The sequence below is a fragment of the Gastrolobium bilobum genome, unplaced genomic scaffold (assembly GCF_033153095.1).
Source record: "Gastrolobium bilobum isolate Gb01-03AN ecotype WA unplaced genomic scaffold, APGP_CSIRO_Gbil_v1 utg19851, whole genome shotgun sequence".
Classification (NCBI taxonomy): Eukaryota; Viridiplantae; Streptophyta; class Magnoliopsida; order Fabales; family Fabaceae; genus Gastrolobium; species Gastrolobium bilobum.
Window position 1 is genome coordinate 17,120 of NW_026895776.1, and position 18,622 is coordinate 35,741.

Genomic DNA, 18,622 nt, shown 5'->3' on the forward strand with positions numbered 1-18,622 from the left:
TGAACTCTATCCAAAACATAACTGAATGTATTCTTTGTGACCCTCTTGTGGTGAAGAGGCACACCAAGATACTTCCCCAGGTCTGAGGTGATCCCTATACCAAGGGACTCACTTATCTCTTTGGCCCTCTCAAAGCAAACATTTCTGGAAAAAAAGACTCTAGTCTTCTCCTTACTTACTTTCTGACTAGAAGCATCTGCAAACACTCTTAAAACCTGATTAATTACATGGGCCTGCTCCAAGCTAGCTTCAGCACAGAGGATGATGTCATCGGCAAAGAATAGGTGAGAAATGGGGGGAGCATTCCTTCTTATAACAATCGGTTTCCAGGCTTCAGTACCTACGACCATCTAGATAAGTTGAGCAAGTTTTTCCATGCAAAGAACAAATAGGTAAGGGGAAATAGGGCCCCCTTGCCTAATGCCTCTGCCAGGAAGAATATTCTTAGTAATCACTCCATTCCACAAAAGACTCATAGAAGTTGTAGATATGCAGCAATAGATTAGATGCACCAGAGAGTCAGGCAGACCAAGAACCTTCAAAGTCTCTAGCACAAAACTCCAATCCAGACGATCATAAGCTTTTTCTAAGTCCACCTTAATCATCATCCAGCCTCTCCTGCCCTTCCTGAGCCTCATTGAGTGGATTACTTCTTGGGCAATGATTATATTATCAGTACCTTGTCTCCCCTTAATGAAGATGCACTGATTAGGGGATACCATTCTGGGCAGCAGATCTCTCAATCTCTCAGAAAGACCTCTTATGCACTTAATTCATTGATCTTGACAATATTTTGTGAGCATGAATTAAAAATTGGGCTTAGTCACATTCTTCAATGTAAAGCTAGATTGAATTCTTGTTGATCAAAATGGGCCTATTTATCTTCAATTTCAATTAAGTTACACATGAAAGATCAATTTGAATAATTTTTTGTGGATGATTTTTTTTTTAATATGGATAATTATTTTTCGGGGCAGGTTATATTTACAAACTTTTTTGTTTACAAACTACACTGTCGTCTCCCGTGAGAACACTAGTTACACTATCTTCTCTCGGGAGAAGATAGTGTAATTTGTAAAAAAAGTTTGTAAACGGACCCTTTCTCTTATTTTTCACATTTTTTTTTGTTTCTACATTAGATTATTGCCTATTAATAAACCAAGAAATTGCCTATTAATAAACCAAGAAATTACAGGCTAAAAAGCATCGACATGCACTTTAAAAAAAATTGTGTGTCAGACATCGACGCGCGTCCGACACATGGTCAATATTTTGGGACACGCAGTCAATACTCTGACATGTGGTCAACTTTTTTCGACAAGCAATCAATGCTCCAACACGCATCAGACACGTTTTTTTTTTAGGTCTAAATTTTATTTTATTTTATTAACTAAATATGAAAAAATAATTTGTAAATCATTTTTTTTTCTGTTATGCAATTTGACATGAAAAATTATTTTTGCTTTATATTTACGTTATGGAATTTGAATATTTGATTGGTTATATAACTTATTATGGGCTGTTATATATATTATATATAAATTATATTATATATTAAAAATATTATTTAATATCAAAACGTGTCCTAACATGTCAAAATATGGTATTTTTTATAATTAACGTGTTGGCGTGTCGTGTCCCGTATTCTATATCAATATCGATGCAACATAAATTACAGGCTACTAATTTTTTTAGACTATAATGGTTGGACAATATTTGGATTAACTTGCGTGCATCTCAACTAATTTACTCCTTATCTTCTTAAAAAGAGACATAATTCTTTGTTTGTAAATATAGCATTCTCCATTTTTGTTATTCATTATATTTTTCAATGCCATTTGTGTTGAAATTTTAATGATTTACGGTCCATCAAAAAATTTCCTTACAAGTTTCACAAGTTTTTGTAGTATTCTTTGTTTGACAAGTTAAACTACATCTTAAATTATATTTTAACATTCATCTCGCATCATTGTCAATATTAATTTATTGTGTTATATAACTTTAAAAGCGAATCTTATTGTGTCTATAAAAGTATGAGAAAAATATTTGTATATATAGTTGTATAATTTTAAGTGAGAGAAAAATATAAACTAATATATTTTTATTTAAATTTTAAATTTTTTTAAAAAAATACTCATTTTTTCTCCCATAATTTTTATTGATTGTATTTTTTTGTCATTTAAAATGACATGATTCTATATCCTTTGAAAACACAAACATTAAACACTAAAAGTAAATTATCAATGTTTCCACCAAAACTGAGAATGCAACTCAAAAACTCTCATCTCTTCCAAATTGTAAGGTCTAGCCCTCTTAGGAGCAAAAGAAAAGGAAAAAGTAATATTTGAATAAGAGTAACAATACTTTCACAATCTTAAATTCACATGCTAACAATATTTAATGCAATTCATTATCGAACTTAATCAAGAAGGTTCTTTGTTTTTTTTTTCTTGTACAGAAAACTATAAATCATACTAAAACATTTAGGTGGCATTTTTCTGTCTCTACACAATCCCATGAAAATAACAACCTCCCATTGCTTTCAACTTTTTAAGATTATTTTGAAAAGTTGTTCTGATACCAATTGGCTAATGCTAATTTCCTACCCACTTAGCTGTGACCCTTTACCACGACCCCTGAATTCCAGTCTCTCCCATGTTGGTCGCTTGACATTTAGCAAAAGCATAACTTTCATGTAACCCAGCATAAACAATTGTCAACTCACATTAATAAATAATGGGTTAAAATGGAAAGAGAAACTATTTAATTAGCCTGATTACACAATTTTTCATAATCAAAGTAATTAAGAATTCAATTTATTGAACTAAAAAGGTAACGCTTAGGATCATTAATTTTGTGTTGAAATGAAAACAAGTCATGAGGGAGCATTTGTTAGACGAAAAAAAAAATTATTTGAGAATCTCGATTTTTAAAAATATAATTTTTATATTCAAATTACGATAATATTTGAAAATTAAAAATTTAAAAAATTTCAGTTTCTCGAAAATCTTGAAGAATAATGCATACCAAACACTATCTCAATGTAAGATGTGAAAACAAAGCTTTGGTAGCATGATCAGAAAAAGAAGAGCCACCAACCTTAAAACCCTCAAACAGATTCACGCTTCAATGATCGTGAACGGTTTCACTTCCAACGTTGGTTTACTCACTGAACTTGTCTTCACCGCCGCCATGTCAATCATGGGCCCCACTAGTACTACAATCACAGAATACGCACACCAAGTGTTCGCTCAAATTTCTGAACCAGACACCTTCATGTGGAACACCATGATCAGAGGATGCTCTCAGAGCCCCAATCCAGTGCAAGCGGTCGCACTCTATGCCCAGATGGACCAGCGTTTCGTGAAGCCTGATAACTTCACTTTCCCCTTCGTCCTCAAGGCTTGCACCAAGCTTTTCTGGTTCAAGACCGGTTCGGCGGTTCATGGCCGGGTTGTTAGTTTGGGGTTCGGTTCAAACACGTTTGTGAGGAACACCCTTTTGTTCTTTCACGCTAACTGTGGAGATTTAAAGATTGCAACCGCGCTCTTTGATGATTCGGATAAGGGTAATGTGGTTGCTTGGTCTGCACTCATTGCTGGGTATGCGAGACGAGGGGATTTGAGTGTTGCGCGCCAACTGTTCGATGAAATGCGTGTGAAAGATTTGGTGTCGTGGAATGTGATGATCACCGGGTATGCGAAGCAAGGGGAGATGGAGAGTGCTAGGATGCTTTTTGATGAGGCACCCAAGAGGGATGTGATTACTTGGAATGCCATGATCACGGGTTATGTGCTTAGCGGCTCGAATCAGCAGGCTTTGGAGTTGTTTGATGAGATGAGCAGGGTTGGGGATTGCCCAGATGAGGTCACATTGTTGAACTTGTTGTCTGCTTGTGCTGATTTGGGAGATTTGGAAAATGGTCAAAAGATACATGCCATGATCTTGGAGATGAGACCGGGAGAGTTGAGCACATTATTGGGGAATGCTCTTGTGAATATGTATTCCAAGTGTGGAAGCATAGCAAAAGCGCTTCATGTGTTTTGGTTAATAAGAGATAAAGATGTAGCCTCATGGAACTCGGTCATTGGTGGGTTGGCTTTTCATGGCCATGCTGAGGAATCACTTGGTCTGTTTAGGGAGATGGAGAGGACCAAGGTTTGTCCAAATGGGATCACCTTTGTTGGTGTTTTGGCAGCTTGCAGTCATGCTGGGAAAGTTGATGAGGGTTATCAATATTTTGATCTCATGAGAAGTAAGTATAAGATTGAGCCAAACATTAGGCATTGCGGGTGTATGGTAGACATGCTAGGGCGTGCTGGACTTCTAAAGGAAGCATTTGACTTCATAGCCTCGATGAAGATTGAACCTAATGCAATTGTTTGGAGGACTCTGCTTGGAGCATGCAAAGTTCATGGAGACGTTGAGTTTGCAAAACAGGCAAATGAACATCTGCTTAGAATGAGAAGAGACCAGAGTGGTGACTATGTACTGTTGTCAAACATATATGCCTCACGAGGTGAGTGGAATGGGGCTGAGAAGGTACGCAAGTTAATGGATGATAGTGGCGTGACGAAAAATCCTGGCTCTAGCTTTGTTGAAGCATATAGTTGATAACGGGAATATTAAGCAATTATCAAAATATCATTTTCGTAAAACACCATTTTTTACATGTTCCCGGGGTTTGAAAATGGTATACGACTATCAAAATTGCCGGGCAAAACTAGCTTTGGCATATTCATAGAAGGGTCAACTTATCAAGAGTGATATTAGTCGAGCAACTAATCATTTTTAGTGGCTCTATTGGTTTCTTGGGATTGAGTGGAGATAGCTTTTATCTCTGTGGCTGCTAAGACGTTTGGGCCTGCAATGTTTCCAAGTAATATGGAGTATGAACCAATCCTCTTACTAAGTCATATATTTCTCAAGCTTTGACTTCATAGCCTCGAAGAAGATCAATTGTTTGGAGGACTCCGCTTGGAGCTTGCAAAGTTCATGGAGATGGGAAAAGGAGCCAGAGTGGTGAGTATGAACTAGTGCCAAATATATATATGCTTCACAAGGTGAGTAGGATTATGCTGACAACGATAGCAAGTTAATGGATTACTGTGATATGAGGAAGAGTCCCGGCTCTAGCTTTGTAGAAGCATATAACTAAGCTCTAATGCATTATTGTTTGAATCAAAATCTAAGTTGAAATCTACAAGACAAATGCAGCTGCAACCAGGTGGTTATATGCCATTACATTTACATTCTTTACTTTACCTTAAATTACTGGGCAAAAATTCCGTACTAGTGTTAATTTGCAAAAGTATCTCCACGCTGAAACACATCCGTAAAGATTGACGAGAGTAGAGCAGTCAAACACGTAGGGTTGACTGACGTGACCAGTCCCGCCACATACATCGACGTGATCAGCAGCCACGTAGGATCCAACTCACGTGTCTGCATGAATCCCGCCATTTGGTCTGACTCATTTGAGTCCCGCCATATCAATTGGCGAGACTATGCAATAGTAATACTGAGGACATCATCATCATCATGCTACTTCTTTAAACTCCTTAATTTCATTCTCTTCTTCTTCTTACTTTTTCACACCATCGTTTTTTTGTTTGTATCTTTGTGTCCCTGTACAATAATATACACCTGTCTGTCTCTCTCTCTCTCTCTCTCTCTCTCTCTCTCTTTCTGTTGAGGGAATTCCTGGAATCCGCCAAAGTTTGGAAAAAAATTTCTTCTTTTGTGGCTCTGCACTGCTTGCAAGCAAAGTTTTCAAATTTCTTCTTCTGGGTCTTACCCTTTTTCATCTGGGGCATGGCTAATTGGAGAAAAAAACAAGGTGAGGGTCATTGGCGATCCTCGTCCAATAACAGAAAGCCACCTTTGGGTAAGTACCAATTTTTTTTATAATTTTGTTTGGTTTGGTTTGGTCTCTGGCGTGTTAAATTGTTTTTCAGAGTTGTTGCATGGATTACTCTTTTTCTTTTTTCTTTTTTTTTAATTTGTTTGAAGACAGACTTGAAAAAAGTGGGTGAGAGTTGGAATTGATAAATATATCATGATCGCCCTTCTTTTCAATGGGTATTGATTTATTGCAATAGTCTCGCCAATTGATATGGCGGGACTCAAATGAGTCAGACCAAATGGCGGGATTCATGCAGACACGTGAATTGGATCCTATGTGGCTGCTGATCACGTCGATGTATGTGGCGGGACTGGTCACATCAGTCAACCCTACGTGTTTGACTGCTCTACTCTCGTCAATCTTTACGGATGTGTTTCAGCGTGGAGATACTTTTACAAATTAACACTAGTACGGAATTTTTGCCTGTCTTGCAGGTATTATGTACAATTATTGGGTTCTTTGTATAGGTATATTTAAATTTAAGTTAAATATAAAAAATTAAATTAACAAAATATTTAAGAATTATAAAATATATGAAGAAAATATAAACTAAAAATTGCTTAAAATAAAAAAATAATGCATAATTAATTAAAGAAATTTAAATTTAAAGTTAAAATAAAGAGTTAGTATGACAGTTGTAATCAAAACAGTTGAAATCTTTTTTTTTTTCCATTTATATTTTGTCCCTCCTTCAAATATGGATAATTTTTTCATTATTGGTATTTGGTAATAAGTTTCGAGAATAACAACATTGCATGCAGATTGATTGAACTCCTCACTGTTACTTTTATTGCTAAATTAGGTTGAAATCGAACGATAACACACGGAAGAGTAAAATAGAAAAGAGAGATGATGAAAAAGAACGAAGGCACAAATTTATATTGGTTCTGTGAGCCGCGTCCAACAATGTTTCACTATATTTTTTTTACTAAACTCGTTACGAAACACTTTATTTATAAAGGAAAAGAAATTCAAAGCAACAGTAGTTATTTATAAGCCGAAGCTTAAACAAAATAAAATAAAACCAAAGTTCACAATATCATATCCCTGTTGGCCTTCTCTCCGGTCAACTTGAATCACATCAGACAATTCACCAGTACTGTTGTATAGAGAAGAATCCATCAATGAAGGCATTTGGAACCACACAAACTTAGGAACATGCATTCTTTCCAGTAGGAGTTTTCTCAAAGACCTTGCAGATAACCCATTCCCCCTGTAAAAAAAGGTAAACACCATGTCAAAAAAACAATCATATTTAACAAATGTTCATATTGAGTCAGAGTAAAAAAAAAAACAAAAAACAGAGAAAACAAAAAACGGATCACATAATCTCAACATACCTGTCCAGATTTGGTTACATAATATTCAGAAGATATCCCATTCAATCTGTATTCATGCATGATCCAGTTTGTCTTTTCGCCTCTTGGAGCTCTTCCCTCATAGAAAACCAAGGTTTTCCTCATCCCAATCAGTTCTTCTTCGGAGATTATCTCCTTGTCTTTGCCTGTGGCCTTCCAGTAACCAGCTTCAGTGGCCCTATTTCGGTCTCTTACACAGAAAAAGTACCATTCTGTTTCACCTATTTTAGCCAACCCTTAAAAACAGAAAAAAAAAAAAAAAAAAAAATTATTTAAGAGAAGACAACAATATGAAAGTTAGACAATAAGAGAATCAAAACCAATGGAAATGATGAACCCAAAAAAACTCACCAGGCAAATCCCATGGTTCAAACTTGTTCATATCAACTTCAGCAATTGCTAGAGCAGAGAAGCTGCTGTCAGCAACCTTCTTCATGAGGTAGCAATTTATGAGGTCTTCATCTGTTGGATGAAATTGAAAACCAGGTGGCAAGTCAAGCTGCTGATCTTCCATTCTTGGTCCGAAAACGTTCTCCATTGATTCCATCCTACACCAAAATCCATGTTTCATCAAAGAAGCAAGTGAAGAACAAAACAGGAAATAAAAACAAATCAATTTCAGTTTGTATGTTCAGACAAAGAACACCGTCAATTCAAACATTTGATGCCTGAATTGAAATGAAAAGAAAAAAGAAAGGGAACGAACCCGTCAAAGATTGAAACACTTAAGTGTTGCTAGGAGAAAGTAAAGATTTTGGGTTTTGTAGTGTTTAGAGGAATTTGATGAAGATGCTGTTAAGAAGTGAGTGTGTTGTGAAAAGGCTGAACTCCTTAAATACTGGTTTTTAGGCACACAGAATCATGGCTCAAAAGGCAACTGTCTAGGTTTCAATGTTTCATGTTTTTTGCGGTGTGTTGCATATGTGCATGGTTGTGTATGTCAGAATTATGAAATAATTAATAATAATAATGTACTCTTATTTGATGTCATAAAAAAATTAAACCACAATCATTTAACTTCGAGCATGTTACATGACAGTGTTGCACTAACTAGTTATATACCATCCCCTCAATTCGTTAATTTTTTTTTTTTTTCTAAAGTAGTCCTATCTTTCTTCAATTTCTATTATTTCAGACCTAAGAGATTCAATTTGAAATATTTTCTTTGGATGCAAATATGGATAATTATTTTTCTTTTGGCTTGTTATATAAAATTAATGACTACTAATAAACCAAGAATTACTGGGTGTTGATGGAGTAAGAAAATTTTCTTAATTTGTACCATTTAGAGTATGCCAATTTGATTATGTAGATTATTATTAACTTTTACGTTATTATATTTTTTAATGCTATAACTTTCATAAGCGGTGAAAGATGATGGTTGAAACATTACTTATGTGTGTGAATTGATCCACGAGACCAATGACACTAAAGCGTTAAAGTGTCACGGCTTTGGTGGAGATGGTTATTTTGTCTATATATTAAAGCATCACGATTTCAGCAGTGGTATATGAGCGTTGCAACAATTTTTTGTATGTATATATTGATTCTCGGGGTCATTGACACCATAGCACTAAAGTGTCGAAGTTTTGGCGGTGAATGCGGTTACTTTTGACTAAATATAGAAGTTAAAAGAAACGAGCACAAGGACGTTCTCGCACCTTTGAGACAAATTATATGATAAACATGACTCTCATGTTTAGCTTCCTAGACCTCTTATGCGCTTAATTCATTGATCTTGACAATATTTTGTGATGTATGTCATATTAATAAACTAAGAAATTATTAGGAGCTAGTAGAGCAATAAAGTCTTCTTATTTTACGCTATTCAAAGTATATCAATTTTGCTATCTAGACTATTATTGTCTTTTACTTTATCACATTTTTAATTCTATAACTAAGATATTGCATATGTTGGAATATAAGTGTTGCAACATTGACAACATATGGATAAAGTGTTATGGACTTGGCTATGATAAATACTTTTGCCTAAATATAAAAATTAAAAGAAACAATCAAAAGAGCACTCCATAACACTTTGAGGCAAATTATATGATAAACACAACTTTTTTTTATTACATTTTTAATATAAGCGGCGAAAGTTGAGGGTTGCAACGTTACTTATGTGTGTGAATTGATTCACGAGACTAATGACACTAAAGCGCTAAAGTGTCACAGTTTTGGTGGAGACGGTTCTTTTGTCTGTATACAAAAGCATCATAATTTTTGCAGTGATATTTAAGCGTTGCAAAGATTTTTTGTATGTGTATATTGATTCCCAGAATCATTGACACCATAGCGCTAAAGTGTCAAAGTTTTGTTTTACTAAATATAAAAGCTATAAGAAACAAGGATAAGGATACTCTCGCACCTTTGAGACAAATTTTTCATAAACATGACTTTCATGTATTAAATGACTCTCATATTTAGCTTGCTAGACCTATTATGCACTTAATTCATTGATCTTGACAATATTTTGTATGGTATGTTATATTAGATTAATGCCAACTAATAAACTAAGAAATTATTAGGAACTAGTAGAGCAATAAAGTCTTCTTAATTTGTGCTATTCAAAGTATGTCAATTTTGCTATCTAGACTATTATTGTCTTTTACTTTATCACATTTTTAATTATATAACTAAGATATTACATATGTTGGAATATAAGTGTTGCAACATTGCTTATATGTATAAATTAACTAACAAGACCATTGACAACATATGGATAAAGTGTTATGGACTTGGCTATGATAAATATTTTTGCCTAAATATAAAAATTAAAAGAAACAATCAAAAAACCACTCCATAACACTTTGAGGCAAATTATATGATAAACACAACTTTTTTTTATTACATTTTTAATATAAGCGGCGAAAGTTGAGGGTTGCAACGTTACTTATGTGTGTGAATTGATTCACGAGACTAATGACACTAAAGCGCTAAAGTGTCACAGTTTTGGTGGAGACAGTTCTTTTGTCTGTATACAAAAGCATCATGATTTTTGCAGTGATATTTAAGCGTTGCAAAGATTTTTTGTATGTGTATATTGATTCCCAGAATCATTGACACCATAGCGCTAAAGTGTCAAAGTTTTGTCGGTGACTACTGTTATTTTTTACTAAATATAAAAGTTATAAGAAACAAGGACAAGGATACTCTCGCACCTTTGAGACAAATTTTTCATAAACATGACTTTCATGTATTAAATGACTCTCATATTTAGCTTGCTAGACCTCTTATGCACTTAATTCATTGATCTTGACAATATTTTGTATGGTATGTTATATTAGATTAATGCCAACTAATAAACTAAGAAATTATTAGGAACTAGTAGAGCAATAAAGTCTTCTTAATTTGTGCTATTCAAAGTATGTCAATTTTGCTATCTAGACTATTATTGTCTTTTACTTTATCACATTTTTAATTATATAACTAAGATATTACATATGTTGGAATATAAGTGTTGCAACCTTGCTTATATGTATAAATTAACTAACAAGACCATTGACAACATAGGGCTAAAGTGATATGGACTTGGCAATAACAATTATTTTTCTCTAAATATAAAAATTAAAAGAAACAATCAAAAGAACACTTCATAACACTTTGAGGCAAATTATATGATAAACATAACTTTTATTTTATTACATTTTTAATATAAATGGTGAAAGATGAGGGTTGCAATGTTACTTATGTGTGTGAATTGATCCACGAGACCAATGACACTAAAGCGCTAAAATTTCACGGCTTTGGTGGAGACGGTTATTTTGTCTATATATAAAAGCATCACGATTTCAGCAATGATATATGTGCGTTGCAACGATTTTTTGTATGTATATATTGATTCTCGCAATCATTGACACCATAGCACTAAAGTGTTGAAGTTTTGACAGTGAATTCGGTTACTTTTGACTAAATAAAAAAGTTAAAAGAAACGAGACGCTCTGACACCTTTGAAGCGAATTATATGATAAACATAACTTTCTTATATTAAATGACTCTCATATTTAGCCTCTTAGACCTTTTATGCACTTAATTCATTGATCTTGACAATATTTTGTGTGGTATGTCATATTAGATCAATGCCAATTAATAAACTAAGTATGTCAACTTAGCTATCTAGACTATTATTGTCTTTTACTTTATCACATTTTTAATGTTAAAACTAAGATATTACATATGTCAAAGTTTAAGTGTTGCAACAGGACCATTGACAACACAGGGCTTAAGTGTTATGGACTTAGCGATGACAATTATTTTTGTCTAAATATAAAAAGAAAAATAATACTCTCATTTTATATGAGATATTTATCTCATGTTCTCTCACTTTGAAAATCACATCCCCTCATTTTTTCTTTTCTTTTTTATTTTTTAATGGGGGACCCACTTGAATTCTTTCTATAGCATAAGGAAATTACTCTCATGTAACATGAGAGTAATATTTTCCATATAAAAATTAAAAGAAAAAATCAAAAGAACACTCTATAACACTTTGAGGAAAATTACTTGATAAACACGACTTTCATACATTAGTTAACCCACATATTTAGGCAAAAAAAATTAAAATATTACACTTTTAATAATTAATTACGAATAGCTAGCAGTTTGAAAATTATATTCGAATTTATTGCAGTCATTCACGCCCAAATTAGGCGTGACTATTCACGCCTAAGTTAGGCGTGACTCCCTGGGCATTCACGTCTAATTTAGGCGTGAATCATCTTGTGTTGACACGTGGCAAAAAAAAGTCAACTTACGAAGCGTAAAACTTTGAAAAGCCATAACTTTTGACTCGGGTATCCAAATGAGGTAATTACTGTTTTGATTCCACATAACTTTTCGAGATCCACGTGATGACATCTCATTTGATATATTTTATCTCTCACTAACACAATTCAAATTTGCAATAATTGTATTATATAGTGTATCACCAAAAAAAATTAAAAAATTATTATTAATAAGAAAAACAAAATAAAGATTTAATTTGCGATTTAAACTCAAAAATCAATTTGAAAAATTTGTATTAATAAAGAAAATAATTAAATAACATTACGAATATATTGTCATTTTAATAAATGATTATGAATAAGTTGCCGTTTGGAACCTAATTACGAATATATTGCACTCATTCACGTCCAATAATGGTACTATAACATTAAATTCAAAATTCAAATAACCTCCAATAAGTTGATTGCTTTTTGTATTTAATAGGAATTGATTGTATTGTAATTTTATGAGTTGGTTACAGATTGTGATTGTCGCCAATTCAAATAAATTTGCTGGTGGTTATTTGAATTTTGAATTTAATGTTATAGGAGTTGATTGTATTTTGTATTTAATAGGAGCTGATTGTGTTTTGTATTTAATAGAAAATTTGGTGCCATCTTATTTATAAATGAGTTAATCCACTTTGGTGTCATCTTTATAGTATCATTGTTGTAAATTTGAATTGTGTTTGTGAGAGATAAAATATATCAAATGAGATGTCATTGCGTAGATCTCGAAAAGTTACGTGAAATCAAAAAAAGAATTACCTCATTCGGATACCCGAGTCAAAAGTTTTGGCCTTATAAAGTTTTACGGTTAAACTATTAATTTTTTGTGCCACGTGTCAACACCAGACGAGTCACGCCTAATTTAGGCGTGAATGCCTTGGGAGTCACGCCTAAATTAGGCGTGAATAGTCACGTCTAATTTGGGCGTGAATGACTGCAATAAATTCGAATATAGTTTCCAAACTACTATTTATTCGTAATTAATTATTAAAAGTGTAATATTTTAATTTTTTTGTCCACATATTTAGCCTCTTACATCTCTTATTCATTTAATTGATTGATCTTGATAATATTTGTGAGTTTAAGTTAAAAATTGGGCTTAATTGCATTCTTTAGTATAATTGGATATTTGTCATGGTTCGGTATAATTGGGCAACCGATATTGTTCAATATTTAGAATATAACTTGAGTTCTAGTCATATGTAAAAATGAATTTTATATATGTAATGAAGAGCCCCAAAGCAAGATTGGAGTCTAGTAGATCAAAATGAACCTATCTATCCATTTTTTATTAATTTACAGTTTAAAGGTTCAATTTGAAAGAGAGAGGGGGGGGTTAATGAAAATCTTTTTTAATTATGAAGTATTACTTTTTTTGGCATATGCTATATTAGATTGATTACTACTATTAAACCAATTATTATAAGGTGCTAGTGGAGAATTTTTTATCTTAATTTGGAAGATTTAGAATTTGGCAATTTAGTTATGTAGATTATTATTGTCTTTTCTTTTATTACAATTTTAATGCATTTACTCAAATTAAAAATAAATGTGCAATGGAAGATGAGCGCACAGGAAGTTGCATCATTGTTTGTATGGTTAAATTGACTCAGAGTCACATGTTCATTAACACCATAGCGCTAAAGTATCCCGATTGTGGTGATGACGATTATTTTTGTCTAAATAAAAAGGCAAAATATGTCGATTTGAAAAATACTCACTAACATTTGAGATTAATTGTGATAAACATGACTTTTATATATTAATTAACGCTCACAGTTATTTTCGTAGACCTCTTATGCACTTAATTCATTGATCGGTCATAGGTCATACTTTGTGTAAATCTGAAAAGTTTTTTTTTTTAATTTACACATCAGTGATGTGATTAGGAAGAGAAAAAAAATAATTTTTTAGATTTAGACAAAGTATGATCGGTCATACTTTGTGTAAATAACCTAAAAGGACACAAGCTTATATCTTTTAAAATTATACTTCTTTTTCCCTTAAAAAAATGAAGAAGAAAAATAAAGAGATGCATACAACGATTTTAATATAAAAAACCTTTTCATTGCGAGGAGTAAAACCACATAACCAAGTAAAGAAAAGTCCATTATTCAAAATAAGATTACAAAGGTAAAGGTAACTATTTAATTAGCAAAAGAATTACTTTCATATAACCCAGCAAAAACAATTGTCATCTCACCATAATAAAGGATTAAAACGGTAAAAGTAACTATTTAATTAGCTGATTACACACTTTTATATTATCAAAGTAATTAAGAATTTAATTTATTGAACCAAAATGTAACGCTTTAAGTTCATTGATTTTGTGTTGGAATGAAAACAAGCCATCAATGCAAGATGTGAAAACAAAGCCATATCCATATGAAGAAGTTTGGTAGCATGATCAGAAAAGGAACCACCAACCTTAAAATCCCCAAACAGATCAATTGTTTGGAGAACTCTGCTCGAGCTTGCAAAGTTCACGGAGATGTGAGAGGGGCACAAGAGGGGCGAGTATGAACTAGTGGGGTTGGCAAAACGGGCCAATCCGGCTCGACCCGGCTCATCCCGCATTCAATCCGTAAAAATCGGGTCGGGTTAGGGTTGGCTCGAAAAAATAACGAGCCAGAAAACCCAACCCAGCCCAACCCGAGCCGGGTTAGGGTTGGCTCGCGGGTTGGCTCGATAATCAGCTCGCGGGTTGGCTCGGAAAAAAGCTCGCGGGTTGGCTCTAGGAGAAGGAAGAAGATTCTGAAGAAGAAAAAAAATTCTAAGTGTTGAGCGCTAAAACGTTCATCCAGAACGTTTTAGCGCCCTGCTACAGAAAGAAGCCAAAAGATGCTGATCTGGAGCGCTAAAACGTCCATCCAGAACGTTTTAGCGCGCTGCTGCACGTCAAAGCCAGAAATATGCAGGTCTTCAGCGTTAAAACGTTAAAGCTCAAACGTTTTAGCGCCCTGATGCTGGAAAAGGATTCTGGTCTTCAGCGTTAAAAAGCTCAAACCAAACGTTTTATTTTTTTTAATTTAAAAAAAATACCCAACCCGCGAGCTGGCCCGTTTAACCCGAGGGTTGGCTCGTTTGGGTTAGGGTTGTATCGGGTTGACAGCTCATTTAGGCCAACCCAACCCGACTCATTTAGGACGGGTTGCGAGCCAACCCGACGGGTTGGCTCGTTTTTGCCAACCCTATGAACTAGTGTCAAACATATATATGCTTCTCGAGGTGAGTTCGATGATGTTGACAACGATAGCAAGTCATTAATCGATGACTGTGGTATGGGCTATTTGACCATTTTGTCCCTCATTAATTAATTAATAATTATTTTGTCCCTGATTCAAAACTATCCACCAATCTACCTCTGTTTAATCGATTAACTTGCATTTTTAATCGATTAAATAGTTGTTGGGAGATTTAATCGACTAAATCTCCCTACTTAATCGATTAAAAAATCATACTAACTTGTTTCCCTTTGTTGCCTGTTGGGAGATTTAATCGATTAAATAGGGAGATTTAGTCGATTAAATCTCCTAACAGTCATTTTTGCATGTTTTGACCATTTAATCGATTAAAAATGCAAGGTAGTCGATTAAAGAGGAGCAGATTGGTAGATAATTTCGAATCATGGATAAAATAATTATTAATTAATTAATGAGGAACAAAAGGGTGAAAAAGCCCAATGTGGTATGAGGTAGAGTTCGAGAATTTGTTTAGTACAATCGTTGCACTAAGTACTTAGTCCAAAAAAAAATTACTATAATTATGTATGTCATTATATTTTAATATTCTTGTATCCTACCTTAAATTCCTGTCTTGCAAGTATCGTGTACAATTATTGGGTTCATTGTATAGGTATATTTAAATTTAAATTTAATTTAATATAAAATTAACAAAATACTTACGAGAAATATGTTTGAAATTATAAAATATATGAAGAAAATATAAACTAATTTTTTTTTAAACTAAAAAAACAATATGCATAATTAATTAAAAAATAAAGTTTAAAATAAAATAAAAAGAGTTAGTAAGACTAAGACAGTTGTAATCAAAATAGTTGAAATCTTTTTTTTTTTCATTTATTTTTTTCCCTTCCTTCCAATATGGACAATTTTTCTTGGTTGGGAATAAGCTTTGAGAATAAGAATATTGTATGCAGATGATTGAACTCCTCACCGTTACTTTTTGTAAAGAACCTTGGGGTACACCACTCCAAAAACTAGCTCAAAGGGTGGGAGTGCCCAAGACCTTATAAACTCCACATTAGTTGCACATACAACCAATGTGGGACTATATTTCTCAACACGCCCCCTCACACGAAAGCCCACCGGACTTGAAGAGTGGATAATGCAACAGGCTCAGCCTACCTGTGCTAAGAAACTCCACAAGAGAAAGTGGGGGACGGCGAGGCTCTGATACCATGTAAAAAAACCTTGGGATACACCACCCAAAAAACTAGCTCAAAGGGTGGGAGTGCCCAAGGCCTTATAAACTCCACATTAGTTGCACATACAATCAATGTGGGACTATATTTCTCAACACGTCTTTTCTTATATTACGTTGGGATCCAACAATCACATACAAAAGTGTAAAGTAGAAAAGGGAAAAAATGGAGACACAAATTTACATTAGTTCACCACGTCAAATAATATTTTACTATATTCTCTTCAAGACACTCGGTTACAAAACATTTTTATATAGAAAATATAAAAAGGCTAAGATATACTAAATAATGATAGATATTTATGAGCTCAAACACAAACTATTAAAAAAGAGAAATAAAATAAAATAAATCCTAAGCCAAATCCCGGTTGACTTTCTACGGGTTCCGCCAACAAGAGTCACATGAGACAATTCACCGGCAGTGTTGTATGGAGAAGAATCCATCAATGAAGGTAATTGGAACTGCTCAAACTCAAACTCAAACTCTGGATCATCCATATTCATTTCACAAATAATCTTTTCAAAGACTCTGCATATAACCCATTCACCCTGTAAAAAACGGCAAACAAACACCATGTCAGAAAAACAACCTTATTTAACAAAGAGTAAATATATTTTTTTTGTCTTTAGCAAATTTAACAATACCTGCTTTAGTTCCTCACAAATAAAAAAATTATTCGTAGTTCTTAAAAAATTCAAAAAGATTAAAATAAATCCACTTCGAATTTCTTAGAAATCACTAATAACCTTCTTATTTGCTAGGGACTAAAGCGGCTAAAAATATATTTAATCAGTTAACAAATGTTCAAACTGAATGAATCAGAGTAAAAAAAAAGAGATCACATAGACTCAATATACCTTTCTAGATTTGGATGGATAAAATTGAGAATATATCCCATCCAATCTGTATTCATGCATGAGCCAGTTTGTCTTTTCTCCTCTTGGTGCTCTTCCCTTATAGTAAACCAAGGTTTTCCTCATCCCAATCAAATCTGCTTCATTGAGTACCCCATTGTAGTCGCCTGTGACCTCCTTCCAGTAACCACCTTCAGTGGCCCAATTTGTCCTTAGACCATTTGGGTATTTTCTTTCTCTCTCTCTCACACAGAAAAAGTACCATTCTGTCTCACCCATTTTAGACAACCCTTAAAAACAGAAAGAAAGAAAAATTATTATTATTTAAGAGAAGACAACAGCATGAAAGTTAGACAACGAGAGAATCAAAACCAATGGAAATGATGAACCCCAAAAAAAACTCACCAGGCAAATCCCATGGTTCACACTTGTTCATATCAACTTCAGCAATTGCTAGATCAGAGAAGCTGCTGTCAGCAACCTTCTTCATGAGGTAGCAATTTATGAGGTCTTCATCTGTTGGATGAAATTGAAAACCAGGTGGCAAGTCAAGCTGCTGATCTTCCATTCTTGCTCCGAAAACGTTCTCCATTGATTCCATCCTACACCAAAATCCATGTTTCATCAAAGAAGCGAGTGAAGAACAAAACAGGAAAAAAAAAAAAAAAATACATCAATTTCTGTTTGTATGTTCTGACAAAGAACACCGTCAATCTCTCAAACATTTGATGCCTGAACTGAAGTGAAAAGAAAAAATAAAGGGAACGAACCCGTCAAAGATTGAAACACTTTTGTGTTGCAAGTTTTGGGGTGGTTACAGATTTTTCTGCATATGTAGCGGAAAAGCAGAGGAGAGAAGAGGGTGAATGAACTGAGAAGGTTTGTTTAGAGGAATTTGATGAAGATGCTATTAAGAAATGAGTGTGTTGTGAAAAGGCTGAACTCAACTGCTTAAATACTGGTTTTTTTATTTTTTAAGATAAACCACGTGTATCCTCGAGAGATGTCGGATTTAAATACTTATGTTCTGATCCTAACCCATATATATATATATATATAGAAAAAAATGTTTGTCATTTTAAATGACATAATACTCTGTCCTTTCAAAAGAGAGACAGACACAGAAAAAAAATTATTTAAATTTTAAATTAAAAAAAATTATCCATTTTTTCTCTCCCATAATTTCTATTTTTATGTGTCTATCTCTCTCCTAAAATGACATAACTTATGTCATTTAAAATGATAAGCACTAAACCCATATATATATATATATATATATATATATA

The 18,622-nt window shown here is 33.6% G+C and overlaps 3 protein-coding genes across 3 annotated transcripts; 1 reads left to right on the forward strand and 2 right to left on the reverse strand.

Moving 5' to 3' along the window:
• The first annotated feature begins 3,072 nt into the window (after window positions 1–3,072).
• LOC133295796 (pentatricopeptide repeat-containing protein At5g15300) lies at window positions 3,073–4,614 on the forward strand. Its single transcript, XM_061494649.1, has one exon. It carries the CDS (start codon window positions 3,073–3,075, stop codon window positions 4,612–4,614), a length of 1,542 nt encoding a protein of 513 aa, XP_061350633.1.
• A 2,441-nt stretch (window positions 4,615–7,055) lies between these two features.
• LOC133295797 (NAC domain-containing protein 100-like) lies at window positions 7,056–8,048 on the reverse strand. The gene is made up of 4 exons (XM_061494650.1): window positions 7,970–8,048; window positions 7,615–7,811; window positions 7,246–7,499; window positions 7,056–7,118 (listed from the first exon to the last, which is right to left on the reverse strand). Exons 2-4 carry the CDS (start codon window positions 7,808–7,810, stop codon window positions 7,056–7,058), a joined length of 513 nt encoding a protein of 170 aa, XP_061350634.1. The 5' UTR covers window position 7,811; window positions 7,970–8,048.
• A 1,910-nt stretch (window positions 8,049–9,958) lies between these two features.
• LOC133295798 (NAC domain-containing protein 100-like) lies at window positions 9,959–17,937 on the reverse strand. The gene is made up of 4 exons (XM_061494651.1): window positions 17,742–17,937; window positions 17,340–17,626; window positions 16,884–17,030; window positions 9,959–10,027 (listed from the first exon to the last, which is right to left on the reverse strand). The coding sequence occupies exons 1-4, from the start codon at window positions 17,935–17,937 to the stop codon at window positions 9,959–9,961; spliced, it is 699 nt and encodes a 232-aa protein (XP_061350635.1).
• Window positions 17,938–18,622: the final 685 nt, after the last annotated feature.